At 53.4% G+C, this 15,001-nt stretch overlaps 1 protein-coding gene across 1 annotated transcript in view; it reads right to left on the bottom strand.

Moving 5' to 3' along the window:
* The window catches only part of RBM19 (RNA binding motif protein 19), a 169,289-nt gene that overhangs the window by 44,702 nt on the left and 109,586 nt on the right, over positions 1-15,001 (bottom strand). Inside the window, 2 exon segments of the mRNA XM_006876968.1 lie at positions 412-640; positions 13,568-13,688. Coding sequence (XP_006877030.1) covers positions 412-640; positions 13,568-13,688 — 350 coding nt within the window.

Genomic DNA, 15,001 nt, shown 5'->3' with positions numbered 1-15,001 from the left:
CAGGGAACCTGTCTCCGTGAGCACAAGTAATTGAAACGGAAGGGGAAATAAAAAGGAGTCCGTCAGGAAAAGTGTGAGGGGAAAGAGGCCCTGAGGTGGGACTGAGCCCAAGGGAAGGTCAGTGGCTGGGGGACCGGAAGTGAGAGGAGCGGTCACCTGGATGCCCAGCTTAGGTGTGGTTGTAGACCCCTGTGCCCCACCGCCATCCTCTGTTCAAGGCTGCTGGGAGAAGCCAGCACCAGGTCCTGTGAGAGCGGCAAACAACAGCTGGTGGCAGGTGCTGGCTGGCTTCCACTCAAGGAGCTTCCTAACCTGGCTGCCCCGTACCCTGCCTTCTCTGGCCCTCCGCGCATGCACAGTCAGAATCTGCTGGAACGTCACAGTGGACGATGCAGCATCCGCGGCACTGACCTTGACCCAGTGGAGGGTGGGCTGCTGCCGCCTCCCACCACTCCCTTGCTTCCACGGGGCAGGATCGCAGAAGCTAGAGCGGCTGTCCCCGTCCCCAGGGCCCTGGAGCCACGTACCCGCTCGGTGCCAGCTCGCAGCTGAAGAGTTTGCTACTCGCTGTCATTGTCACTGTCTTCCAGCTGCTCCAGGATCTCGTCCAACACCACAGACCGCTTTTTCTTCGGGGGCTCTGTGGGAGCCCAGATGGCAAGAGAGGAGAAAAGAACAGCCGAGAGGGTTGGGAGGCAGGAAGGGAGAAATGACAGGCCAGGAGGGGGTGGGGAGAGAGGCCCGGGGATAGATGAGAGAGAATGGAAGCGAGGGAAGTGGAAGGGAGAGGGGAAGAGATCCAAGGCAGGGAGGAGAGAAAAGCAGACAAGGTAGTGAGAGTCAGAGAGAGAAAGAGGAAGAGAAAGAACCAGGAAGCAGAGGAGGGAAGATGGGGAAACATGGTTAGTCTCAGCCTCACCTCAGGGATGTTGCCTCTCTCCCAGCCACCTAACCCAAAGCCCACCCCCTCACCCCCCAGAGGTGGATACGGGTCTACTTAGAAAGGGAGGACGGAGGCCTTCTACACAAATCTCTGCCTGGAAGTCGCCTGAAAGGCTGAGCAACATCTGGGGAAACAGTCTCTGTTTCCATGGAGGCCACACATCACCACATAGGAAGTGACTGGCACACAGTAGGCGCCCCTTAAACGTTGAGTAAATGAATGCAGCATTCCCAAGGTGGGAGAAGATTCAGCTCTGCTTGGAGGGCATGGAAGAAACAATTTGAGGTGGATTTGGAGATGAGGGACTATTCGACTTGGGCTTTAAGGAATGTAGAGGAGTTCTCGGTGAGGAAAGGGGATTTAGAAGCACAGGAGGAACAAAAGCATAGGAATCTTTGCAACATACGTGGGGGCTTACAAAGTTAGAAGAAAACTAGAGTGACAAGATAATGAACGTTTTCAATGAATGTCTGAAACCCTTTGACACACACCACTGCTGGTCCTGTATCCTATGTGCATGGCTTTTTTTCTAACCAGTCCACAGTCTTACAAGAACTCTTAGAGGGGATGGGCTGAGCCTCCAAGAGGTTCAATGGCAGAGCCCACCAGCAGCCAAACCCAAGACAGGCCACAGGAAGTCTCCCCATGGAAGTCTCTGGTGCTGGTCAGAAGGTACAAGGGAGACAGAAGGTGGCAGGGGAGGCCATCTTCCCAGTGGGCTGTGGGTCAATTGGGGTGGTGTCCAGGGTCTAGCAGTCCATGTGGAATGAGTGAGGGACTGTGGGAGATGGGGAGCAGTCCCAGCCACCCACCTGCCTGCCTGCCTGGGAGCCTAGAGGCCTGGCAGCATTGTCCATCACTGTTAGTCATGAAGAGGGAATGGGATGGCTAGGATGGTGGCCCACAGCGGGCAGACTCCGCTTCCCTCTCCCTTCACTTTCCTCCTAACCACCAGGCTCTGGAGATGAACAATGGTCACTGGAAATGGAATCTGTGGGTAGGTCATGGGAGCTGGGATATGCAAGGACCACAAAACGGCGCCCACAGGCCTACACTGGCAACACCCATAGCTGCTAACCATGGGGCAGGGGCAGAACTGCCTTCAGTGCCACCCCTCAGGCCCCTATGGGGGGCAAACAAGACCAGAAAACCAGTAGGAGTGGAGCCACTGAAAACCCTGTGGAGCACAGTTCTACTCTGACAACCTGGACCATTTAGAGTCAGAATAGACTCTTGTTTTTAATTGCGTTGTTAAGTGCAGTGGAGTCAGTTCCGACCCACAGGGACCCTGTCTAGGGTTTCCGAGGAGCAGCTGGTGAGCTTGAACCACCGACCTTGCGGTCCAGCGCAGTCACCCCCAGCGCCATAGCAGGCGGATTAAAGATGAGCTAGAACAAAACACACTGCTGCTATTTTAAACAGGTTCAGTTACTTAATGATCATCCATTATCACTGCTCTGAGGGAGGCACTGCCATCTTTAGGGAGAAGAGACAAGCCCAGAGGAATTAAGTGACTTGCCCAAAGGCACACAGCTCAGTTTGGGAGCGACACATCCAGGGACCCACCTACGGTCTGAGCTCAAAGCCTGAGCATCTCCACTCTGCCCCTGCCCCGCGTTCCACAGCTCCCGAGGTTATATGTGGTGGTTATGTGCCATGGAATCGGAACTGACTCATAGCAACCCTGTACTGGGTTTCCGAGCATCTAGGACCATTTAAAATTCCATGCTATCCAAACCAGTTGCCAAGCAGTCAGTTCTAACTCATGAGGACCTCATTAGTGTTAAAGTGGAACTGTGCTCCATCAGCTTCCCATGGCTGATTTTTTCAGAAGTAGACAGCCAGGCCTATCTTCCAAGCCACTTCTGGATAGACGTGAACCTCTAGCCTCTCAGCAGTTGGAACATGTTGATCCTTAACCTGGGAATTCCAGTAACATTAGTACACAGTTGTTGATTGGATGCTTCTCTTTTTGCCTTGAGGGTAGTGAGCAGCAGCAATGGGCCAAGACAGTGGTAAGAAAGCTGGCATCTGAGAGGTGAGCAATGAACAGCCTATCATTTGATCCATTCAGTTTGTAGGTTGGAAAAGAGAGGCTCAGAGGTACCCACAGACTTGCTGTGGAGCATAGGGGTGTGGACGAGGAGTTAGCAACCCGCTGGCTGCTCAAAGGCCTTGGAAGTCACATGATCTTGGGGCACAGTTCTGCCATGTCCTGGCTGGCTGAGTGACCTTGGGCCACTCACTGCCGTTTTCTGGGCCCTGGCTTGCCCATCTGTGTAATGGGGAGAAAATAGGACGCATCTCAAGGGTGGCTGTGTAGATCTGGCTCAGCTCTATGTTGGGGATCTGGGTTGGTGACCCAAATGCTGCCTGGGAGGAGGTACAGTGCCCCCAGTTCCCTTCAAATGCCCCCTGGCCCCTGCCACTCCTGCCGGCATTGCTTCCCTGGGAAGCACCCTGTTTGCAGTGAACAGCTGCTGAAATCCCACTTCCTCAACTTCAAAAGCCTCAGTAGGTTTTCACCAAACACACACAATGCAGAGCCAGGAAAAGGTGTCAAATAAATAAACGAAACAAGCTGTGCATTTTCTTTCCGTATTACAGCTGCACCCGAAGATAAACAACAAGTGAATGTCACCAAACATCAATACCCGAGAAATTAACTCTACAAAAAGCTCAGACGCCCCCCAACAGCCCCCCAGTCCTGCCCCCTCGCCACCCCTACCCCCGGCTTCCAACCACCATTTTGCATTTCTGGAGTTCCCATCTAATGATTTTATTTTTCAATTAATTCCTTGACAGAATGCCAGCCCGCGCCGCTCTCCCTTCCCTGGCTGGGCTGGCGCCCACCCGGCATTCAACCACAGGCTGGCGGGGAGACAGAGAGGGTGGGCGGGGGGCTGTTGGAAGACAAGAGACGGTGCTTGGAGTGGTTTTGTTCCGGAGGCAGAATGTTGAGGAACGGGAAGCCCAGAGGAAGGGCATTCTGGAAGGAACCCTGAGAACTGGCAGACGGGAACAGCCAGGGGAGGGGAGGTGAGGAGATGGGAACTGGGACCTTGGGTAGTAACTTCACCTCTCTGTGCTCGATGCCCGCAGCTACTGAAGGATTATGAAGATGACAGTGCCCAGCTCCTAGGGGACACGCGAATACCAACAGTAAATACACATTAGGAGTCCTGGTGTGTAATTGTAGGATTCACAATGGACTGCTAACCAGAAGGCTGGCGGTTCAAATCCACTAGCTGCTTCTTGGAAACCCTATAAAGAGTCAGAACTGACTCGACAGCACTTAGTAACTACATCACCAAAGGCCTTTAAAAAGGAGCCCTGGTAGTACTGTGGTGCACTCAGCTGCTAACCCAAAGGTTGTTGGTTCGAACCCACCAGCCGCTCTGTGAGACGCAGTATTCATCCGTAAAGATTCCTCGTCTTGGAAATCCTACTGCTCTGTCCCATAGGGTTGCCAGGAGTTGGGACTGGCAGGATGGCAATGAGTTTGCTTTTTCAAAAGGCCTTTAAAAATAAGGCAGTGGTGGTGCAGTGGTAGAATTTTACAGTGGCCCAGGTTCAAGTCCAGGCCAATGCTCCTCACAGGAACCCACCATCTGTCAGGGGAGGCGTGTGCATTGCCAGGTTGCTGAACAGATTTCAGTGAAGCTTGCAGACTTAAAAGTAGGAAGAAAGGCCTGGTGATCTATGTTTCCAAAACCAGCTAATAGAAATCCTACGGCTCCATCTACGACTGGTCATGGGGATGCCTCCGGCGTTTGGTTTCCTTGTGCACGGGGCCAGCTTGTTAACAGTCACATGACAGAGTAAAGGCAGGAACGACTTAATGGGGTTTCAGGTGAAACCAAGAATGTCCCTGGGTCCTGCCTGCCTGAGCTCTGGGCAGCAGGCTGGGTGGGTGGTTCCATATTCTTTCAGATAGGGAAACAGCTAGTGTTGGGCTTCGAGGAGGTCTCTGCCATGCTTCAGCAATGTCTGAGTTTCTAGCAGTAGAGACCCCCGCCCAGCCCTCCTGAACAGGTTGTACAGCTGAACTGAATGTGGACAGGTAGAGTTTAGGCACGAGGGGCACTAGCCAGACTGAACACAGGTCCAAACGCATGACAAGAATTCTACCCAGAACCACCCGTGCCCCCCACCCTCTATCTCCCAGGACGTTCTCCAGAGAACTCTGGTTCTCAACCTAACTGCCCAGCAAATACATCTGGAAAATCACCAACACCTGGGCTGGACAAGGTCCACAGGCTACTGGCTCATTACTGCCATCAGGAATTAGGGCCCATTTGTAGCCACCCCTGGCTCATTGTGTATGGTGGCTCAGGGTCATTTACCAGTGGCTCTCAGATCATGGGGTAGGTGATGGCGCTCAGTGGACTGAGCCCATGGTAGGGCTCTGGGGGATGCACTAAGCATTATCTACAGATGCTGGGTACCTGTGCAGGCTGGGGGTCAGGGAGCATTCAGAGGCGGGATCTTGGCATTCCTTGGGGGCTATCTACCCCTTCCCTCTCAGCCCAGGCCTGGCAGGAAGGAGGCTGAGGGGGAGGAGACAGGAAGTCTCTTTGCAGGGCCAGGTGCAATGCCAACCCCAGCAGGACTGCTAAGTGTGGGCTAGAAATGTGATTCTGTCAGAAGGGCTGGGAGAGGGACGACAGCCTCAGTCCTAGCTTCACAGTGGACAGGTGGGATCTGGGAGGCCAGACCCGAGTTTTTAAGAGAAACCCCAAATCTCGTGTTTCAGGTCAGCTTTTCTGATTGTAAATTGCTGCTGTGGTCCAGTCGATTCGGACTCCTAGCGACTTCATGTGACTGAGCACAACTCCCCCGGCTTAGCGTTTCCTAGGCTGTCTGTCATCTTCATGGGAATGGATCGCCAGGTCTTTCCTGCTGCAGAGCTCTGGGTGGGTTTGAACCACTGACCTTCTGGTCTGTAGCAGAGTGCTTAACTATTGCACCACTAGGCACCCTGACAGTAAAATCATTGCAATGAATGAAAAAACACTTTTTTCCTGTCTTGTGAGCAAATCAACATCTATGGGCTGATTGCAGCAGTTGGTTCACTGGTGACTCACTGGTGTGGCCTTTCTGCTTACAAAACCCCTGCTAGTTCACCTGGGGTCCTGAAGCTATAATCAAACCTTGTCTGTGTGTTTTCCTTGGGGTGCACCAGGCTGGGTCAGCCTGTAGTTCAGAAGTGAAACTGGCCACCCCTGACTGCCAGCCACAACGCTGGAGGGAAATCCACCCTCCTCCTGCCCCTACTTCTAGCCCTTGGGCTCCCAGGCCCCCAAACCCTCTCCAATCCCTGCCTGGCCCCTTCTCCTCCCAGGTCGGGTCTGAAATTCTCCTTCTGTCAGTTTAATTCTGTGATCGATGAGGAAGAGCAGGAGAAATGGCCCGGCACAGCTGGTTTCCCCGTTAGTCCTAGCAGGGATTCCTGGCCTTGCCGGCAACGGCGGTGGAGTGAAATGTTTGCAGAACGCAGAGAACACAAGTCAATAACAATTTAGCTGGATTGGGAGCAAGTACCTTCCCTGCACGGACAGCCGCTCTCAGGGGATGGGGGAGCGAGCGCAGGATATTGCCGAAGCCTCAGAAATATTTCCAAAACACCACTCAGTGAAGCTTGGGCTAGGGGGATGGAAGGGGGAGGAGGCGGCGGATGACCCGGTCCACTCTGATGCCAGCTTTCCTGAGAGTGTCTTCAGAGGGCAGGCCAGCTCCCTCCTGCTCTGGACCCAACAACTGCTTCTTCATTTTCCTTCTCTGCGCTCTGCCAGGCCCCTCCCCCCCGGGATGGCTAGGGATATTTGAGAAAGACTGGGTCTCCCAGCCAATCTCAGCCTCGCTGATACTACTGCCAAAGCGTCAAACACACCGCCTCCAACCACGGAAAACAACCCATTCCAAGACCCTATCCACTGCTGTCGAGTCGATTGCAACTCACTGTGACCACGACAGCAGACTAGAATGGTTCCTCGGATTTCCAAGGCCGCGATCTTACAGAGGCCGACAGCCTCATCTTTCTCCCACAGAGTGGCTGGTGGGTTTGAATTGCTGACTCTGTGGTCAGCAGCCCAAATGCTTAATGCACAGTGCCACCAGGGCTCCATCTCCATGAGGGCAGGGAGAAGATGCTCCTTCAATCCCTCTGTAGTGGTTCAGCGGGTCGTATTCTTGCCTTCCATGCGGGAAAGCTGGGTACGACTCCCAGTCAATGTTGTTAAAGTGCGTAGAGCTGGTTCCGACTCATAGCAACCCTATATAGGGTGTCCAAAGAATAGCTGGTGAGTTTAAACTGCTGACCTTGTGGTTCACAGTACAGTTCTGATCCTACAGCGCCACACAAGGAGCCCAAGAGAGGACTAGAGACATTCAAATGAAGGAATAAGGCACGAGGAGTGGGGAAGCTTACAGAAAACCTTGCAGCTGTTCCAGGTAGGAGGAAGGAGCCACAGCCAAAGGATATTTTGAATAATAAATTCTGTAACTTCACATACTTGCTTGAACTTTCCTGACTGATTTTTAAAGCCCGATGATTACGTTTTCATGGCCAAGATCAAGGAGGCATATTTGCAAGGGCTGACATGGGGATCACGGGCTTTCTCGGTCCCCAAGCTTTTGAAAATGTGTCGTCCGAAGAGTGATTCAGTTATAGAAGGTGCGCATGCACACGTGTGAGAGAGAGAGAGAAAGAGAAAGGGAAGGAGGTGGGGAGAGAGAGAGAAAGAGAGACACTGGCTGCTGGCTTTAAATATCATCTGTATGCTGATGACTTCCAAATTTATGGCTCAGCCTCGACTTCGCCCCGAGCTCTGCGTTCATACATTTATCGGCTTGACATCCATGGACACCCTAATAGGGATCTCAAACTGAACCTGTGTGGAAGGCAAATATGGCCGACCTTCCAGGCTGTTGGGTGGCTCCGAGCACACACCTGCCCCCAGGAGCCTTGGTTTCTCTCTCCTGCCAAGGAGGATCTGTTCGCTCTACCTTTAGCAATCTGCCAGGTCACCCCAGCTCTTGCCTGATGAGCACAGCAATCCCCCTAAGGTGCTCCCCCTGCAACCAGCAAGAGGCTATCCATTAGTACAAAGGGGCACCTGGCCACACTGTTGACCTCTTCTGTGCCATCCTTCCTACCTCTCTCCACTCTGGGTCTGTCCTCCAGCCGCCATCGCTGCCCTGGGGCCTTCGTACCTGCAGGTCCCTCTGCCCAATGTCCCCCTCCCCCAGTCCTCGACATGGCACCTTCTCATCACGTAACACCACTGCCTCCTTGGACTGTCCCGTCACTGGACCTGAAACTGGACCAGTCTGCCTGCCCTTTCCAAAGTCCTTCACAATTACCATCACAACGGTGTCCATGTTTGTCATCGCTCTGACTATATCAGCTCCACGCGGGAACAGACTGTGTCCTCTGTCTACTTTCCCCAAACCCCACACCCGTCGGTACCATCTCTGACCCAACGGGTTTCCTTGGTGGGAATCTTTATGGAAACTGATTGCCAGACCTTTTTTCCACAGAATTTCTGGGTGAGTTCAAACTGCCAACCTTTTGGTCAGCAGTCGACCGCTTAACTGTCTGTATCACTCAGGGGCAGGGTCTAGGATCTGGCTTGATATGTTCAGTGAAGAATTACTAAATGAATAAATGAATGAATGGAGACAGGAGTAAAGCAGAGGACTGTCTATTGTGGGGGCAGATGTAGTGATGCCAAGTCTAGAATATGAAGCTCTTCAAGAGAGGGAGGGGGAGCCAGCTACATGAGATTCAGCAAGTCACAATAAAAATCTAGCAGGAAGTACAACGTTCCAGAAAGAACTGGCGAGGGTCAGACCGGGGCGAGTTTACATCTAGCTGAGACCGGAAGGCCAGGGGGCAGGTGCTAGGCTTCCGGATGAGGTCTCCAGCCATTAGCCTCCCTCTGGGCTTTGCCGGGCACTGGAGGTAGGTGGCCGAGTGCACCGTGCCCGCTTGTCCCTGTGCAGAGCTTCTCTGTGGCTGGGCCGGCTCGGGCAGGCAGGAGGGAGACAGCGCTACTGCCAGCCACTTGCCATGCCGGTCATGTCCGCGTTCCCAGCTCCGGAGGTGAAAGGTACAGACGCTAACCACAGCCCATCAGTCCTCCCCAGCTGGAATAAGACAACACGGGGAAGCAGAGCCACGCTTCCGGCCAAAGAAAAGCCAGCTTGCTCAGGCCTCCCTGGCTGTGAGCGCTGCCAAACAGAGGGTTCTGCGGCCGGATTTCTGCCGCGCCATTATATTCTGCAGGCCGCACGCGCGGGTACTGTGGCCTGCCGGGCTCCTGAAAGCTTCTCGATGCCGCAACCCTGCTGGTTTGTAACACGCTCAGGAAGAAAGGGACACAGCCAGCGGCAGACTTTCTGCTTTCTTCCCTCCTGTCTCTTTTCACCCTCCCACGTATTCGAAGAATGGCACTTCACCTACTTGGGGCAGTGAGACCAGTCTGAGATGAGAATTCAGATTCTGGTTCAAGAGGGAGGAAGGGAAGGAGGTGTGTGTGTTGGGGGGAGGACGGGGGGACGGGACTAGATGGAGCAGGGCCAAGGTGGAAGGGTGATTTTGTGGAGACACCATCTTGCCTGTCCCCTTCCAAAGCTCCTGTCTGGTTTGGTTCAGGGTCGGTCTTTCTTTGCCTACTCTGGGCTTCCCAAGACCTGCCTTTGGCTGCTGAATTGGGCAAGTCTTGAGCTAACTATCCACTCTGAGGGAAAACAGAAAATCCTGCAGTCATGTGTGTGTAGGGGTGGGGGCAGTGGACACAAGAGAGGGTCAGGGAAGGGGGACTAGGAGACTTAAGCCCATAAAGAAACCTAGATACATGGCAAGCCCACACTGATTCTGAGTATGACGAGGTCTCACTGCAGCTCCAGTTTACTACCAAATCATTTTCATCAACATCACCAATCCTACTACTCACCAAGCGGGAGTCCCTGCAGTGTGCAACTGGTTACGGGCTCAGCTGCTGACCAAGAGGCACCTTGAGAGAAAGGTCTGGTGATCGACTTAACAAAAGGTCACAGCCTTGAAAACCCAACACAGCGCAGTTATAGTCTGCACGCGTGAGGTCACCTTGAGTAGAATCAGCTTAACTGGTTCAGGTGCGCGACTACAAATTGAAAGCTTGGTGGTTCGAGCTGAGCCTGCTGGGCTGCGGAAGAAAGGCCTGGCGTTCTGCCTCTGTGACGATGACAGTGAAGAAAACCCTATGGAGCAGTTCTACTCTGTAACACCTGTGCTCACTCACTCGGACCCAGAATCGACCTTGCTGACTCTGGGTCAGGTATACTCACTTTGCTTCTCCTCTCTGCCTCGTTCACATGTACAGACGCACGCTACTGCCCAGGGATACAAACAGAGTCCTTCTTCTTCACGTCTAAGAGCTCTATAGTGTACCCTGACCAAGGGCAGGGACAGTGGGGACGGTGTTAGTAACTCACACGAGGAAGAAACCCTGTGCCTTGAAGAGAGCTGGGAGAGTAACAGTATCGATGCCGACCACATAATAGCGTTTGCCGAGCATCCACTGTGCGCCAGAGCTGGCTTATCACAGTCCCTAAGAGGAGGGCACCACAGTCCTAGGTGATCAAGGTGAAGCTGAGTCACCTGGCCAAGGGTGTCACCTTCAGGGGTAGCTGCACACACTAGCTGTAACAAGGATTCAGTCCTGGAGGATGGCTAACAGCACAGATCTGAATATTGAGTCTGCCACTCAGAGGTGCTGGCTGCCCCTGGGCCAGTGTCTGGCCTTCTCTGGGCCTTAGTTTCCTCATCTGTTAAGACAGAGGAGGAGGATGGGTCTCTGCAACATTAATGTCTAAGCATGAGAGCCCATGGAGAAGACCTGGCATGCAGTCAGGCTTGGCAGATGAAGGCTGGGAGAATGAGAAGAACCACCATGAACTACTGCTGACCTTGACTTCAGTTTGAACAGGGCTTCGGGACGGCAAAGAGAACAGGAGGAGAAAGGAGGCTGTCTGAGCAACCTTTCCCAGGTGGGTGGTCGGTAGAGCGCCTCTGGAACACAGTGCTGATTGTAGAGGCCACAATGAGCTCTGCCTTGTCCACTCTCCCAGAGGGCAGCTCCAAGGCCACGGTGTCACCAGCAAGCTTCCTGCCAAGCCTTGCTGAATGGTTAAAGTGCCTGCTTTGCATTCTGGGGCCCACATTCTGCCGGGAGGCCTTTGTCACGGCCTTGGCTCCCATCGAAGACCTGAGTGCCTTGCTGGCAGAGTTCAGGGCTAAGGCCAGAGGCGTGGGAGGGAGCTGGGCATGCAGCCCACCTACCCTGGCGTCTGCCAGGACCCTGGCAGCGCTGGACAATTTGGATTTCGACACAAACGAGCTGGGTCGTTTTCACCGTGGGGAAGTGGCAGAGGTGGGAAGGTGCAGCCGCCAGGTCTGATGGACAATGTGGTGGGGGAGGGGGGCGGGAACCAGGTTCTCTGAGCACCTGCATTATCTCCCCAATCCCCTGAGTGTGGGTGCCCACCCCATGTCTTCCCCTGCAGGTGGGGAAGGGCTGAGTGCTGAGGGTGGCTAGGGCTGTTGTGAGGTCACCTGGGAACAGCACAAGCCTGGCACACAATCCACAGTAGCGGTCACTAGTCACCAGTCTTGGTTGGCCTTGATTCCCTCATCTGTAAAATGGGCTTCTGGGGATCACCAGGAAAATGTATGCAAGTGGGGTGCATATAAGTTGTTGGTTGTACTGTGTGATGACTGTTCCCCTGTCTGGAGCTCGAAAGTGGCTGTGGTCCCTCATAACTCTTCCTCTGGGGGAGGTACTGATGCTGTTTCTGAAACTCAATTTATTGAAGGGGAGCTGTTCTCCAAGGACGGGCAGAACTGCTGGGCCTGCACTCCTCTACTAAGGTTTTCTGGGGGTAAGAAGGGGGGCACGGCAGCCGCTGCCCACCTCCTCAGGCTCTGGGGAGAGTCCCTTACACAAACATTAGCTGATGAGTGCATCCGGGCCTGTCAACGGGGCTGTCGATAGCGATGAGCTCTTTTTCTGAGCATCAGGATCTGGGGCCTTACTGAGTTGTAAGCTCCAAACGCTGTGGTTAAGCTCTTGTTTCTGACCTGAGGGTTTGACACGTGCTTGACATTGCGCCTGGCACGGAAGCCCAACCCAGCGACTGAGCGCCCAACTGGAGGAGGCATCAGTCCAACTCAGACAACAGACCACTGAGAAACCAGCTTGTTATTAAGTGCCTCAAGTGGGTTCCGACTCATAGCAACCCTGGATAGGGTGTCCAAGGAGTGGCGGGTGGGTTTGAACCACCAACCGTGTGGTTTACAGTCCCATGTGTAGCAAAAAAGTACATCAACAGAGATGAAGAGCAGAGCTGAGAAGGCTTTTGGAGGAGGTGTCATTTGAGAACAGAGCGGAGAAGGCTGGACAGGCATTCACCAAGTTCAAAAACAAAAACATCAGTGCCGTGAAATACTGTTCAACACAATACTGTCATGGTGGACACGTGACATTATGCAATCATCACCGCACCCCTGGGACTACGCAACACAAACAGTGAGCCCAAACTCCACGACGGACTTGAGCCGCTAAAGATGCATGTATATTGGCTCGTCAATTGTAAATCATGTTATCAATGGGTTACAACATGTGAACCACTGAGGGAGGCAGGTGGGAACTGTCTGTACTTTCTGTAAACCTAAAACCACTCTACAAAATACAGTCTATTAAAAACACAGAAGAGAGCGACACATGCTAAGCAGAGGGAACAGCATATACAGACACACCGAGTCCCATTCTCCTGTTCACAGGGACTGACAATTGTGAGCACTGTGAGGACAAGGGGTCCTGCTGGGAAGAATGCCGGTGGGCAGAGGTCATTCTGCTTCCAACCTGCCTCTGGAGGGGGATCCTGAAGCCCTGGGCATGCTCATGGGGTGCAGCCTTGCAGCATCCTATTGTACCCCAAGAATACTGCATCTCAGGGACAGGGAGAATCCTTATCTTTATGCGGGAGACCAGGGTTCAGTTTCCAGACAATCAGCCACCTCCCTTCTGTCAGCACAGAGTTGAGTATTGCTATGTTTCTGAATAGGTTTCAACAGAACTTCCAGACAAAGATAAGACTATGAAGAAAGGCCTGGTGATCTGCTTCCAAGAAAAACCCTCTGGTTCACAATAGCCTGTAATAGTCCAACCAACTGCAGCTAACAAGTCTGCTGAGACCCTACCAGAGAGCTCCTATCTCCAAAAAGGACCCATCCACTTAGGCTGGGGCAGGGAAGAAGCCCTTCAAGGCTTTGGGTTCCATCTCAGACTCACTGACGGCCGTCCCCGTCCCCCTCCCCCTACTTGGCCCTCAGCTGCTGGTGGGATGGGTGGGGGCAATGATGCCATCCTCTCCAAGGGCAGAACCAGTGAGAGAAGGATGGGGGACAGACTTGGAGGGGCTGGTGGGGGCCACCCAGCACAGGGGCGCCCTGGTCCATCGAGTTGAACCGTGTCCTCCTGGCTCCCTAGAAGGCCCATGAATCACCCAGGCGGTTCAAAGACAGGCTCACTCCACTGCTGAGGGACGCAAGATCGGCAGGAGGATTCCCATCCTTACCGTGAAAGCGCTCAGCTGTCTTTCGCCTCAGGGCCTGCACCGTCACCTCGGTGTCTGCCCACTCCAGGACCAGCCTCCGGCCGTAGAGGTGAGTACTGTGACACAGGGCATTGAAGGCTTTCTGCGGGACAAGAAATAAGAGTGGATCAGCTAAAACGGAACTGCAGAGTGTGGGGTACATTCACTTAATTAATGGGTTACCTTCCCAGGGAGAGAGCTGCCAGTGATGAGGCAGTTAACAGAGCTGCTGGCCAGGCTTGTAATTGGTGCTTGGGCCAGAGTGGGCCTCTTACTTCCCCTGCTGAAGCCTATTAGTGGAGTGCACTTCCCCTGGAGGACAGTGGCCGCCACATCCACTGACAACCACAGAACCCCTCATTTCACTCCTTCTCTGGCCCAAGTGAATCTGTCCCCACCTCCCTGGATCCGTCCCCTTCTCTGTTTCCAACACTGGCATCCTGGGCCAAGCTACCTCTGCCTCCGCACTGGCCTCCTCGCTCTCTTGGCTGCCAGCGGTGCTCCTCTGAGGTCACCCTTTTCTGTCCCCCAACTCAGCTGTTGTTTCCTTTCTCTTGCGCGTAAATACACACACCCACATGCCTCTCCCCCCCTGAAGTCCTCTCCTCAGTGGAGTTGAGTCTATTCAGAGATGTGTAACCACTGGTACTATCAACTTGAGAATGTTCTCGCCACCCCCAAAGAAACCTGCATCCCTTTGTCCCTGATCGTCCAAACAAAGGGTTGGTCGGCTGCTAATGTCGGTTCAAGCCCACTGGAGGTGCTTGGGTTGGCCATGAGTTGGAATCAACCCAACAGCAAATGGTTATCCTTACATACCATGAACTCCAAGCCCCTTGCTGCCTGCAAGTCTCTACAACCACTAATTTATTTCTTGTCTCCTGGACACCTTGGCTCAATGAAGTGCTTTACTACACGGTCTTTTGCCATAGCTTAACCATCCTGGCAGGGCGCTATGGGTAAGTTCTGGACTGCAAGGTCAGTTTGAACCACAAAGTCAGCAGTTCAAACTCACCAGCCGCTCCGCAAAAACTCTATACAGGGTTGCTATGAGTTGGAACCGACTCAGCAGCACTTAACAACCATGCTTCAGTCTCAAGCTAGCTGGCACTGCGTGAGGAAGTCATTCCAACTCAATAGGCTCGATTGGTGAGGATGTTAGTGGTCTGGACTCAGGGGCTGCTGCCCTTCCCCCAAACCTTGTGCAAGTTATCTCCGTTCTCCTGCCTCAAGTAGTTATCTATGAAATGGGTGTCTCAATAGCATTCCAGTCTAAAGGCTCTAGTGAAATGAAGACGGCGAGGGAGCAGACAGAGTGTTTAGAAGGAACAGCATGGGGCATGTAGTCAGCTCTCTGACTAAACGTCAGTTTAGTGCTTCTAGTTTTCCTGGTCCCATTGACAATTCCATTCTCTC

Source organism: Chrysochloris asiatica, unplaced genomic scaffold (genome assembly GCF_000296735.1).
Source record: "Chrysochloris asiatica unplaced genomic scaffold, ChrAsi1.0 scaffold00438, whole genome shotgun sequence".
Lineage (NCBI taxonomy): Eukaryota > Metazoa > Chordata > Mammalia > Afrosoricida > Chrysochloridae > Chrysochloris > Chrysochloris asiatica.
This window is presented reverse-complemented; position numbering and strand designations above follow the sequence as displayed.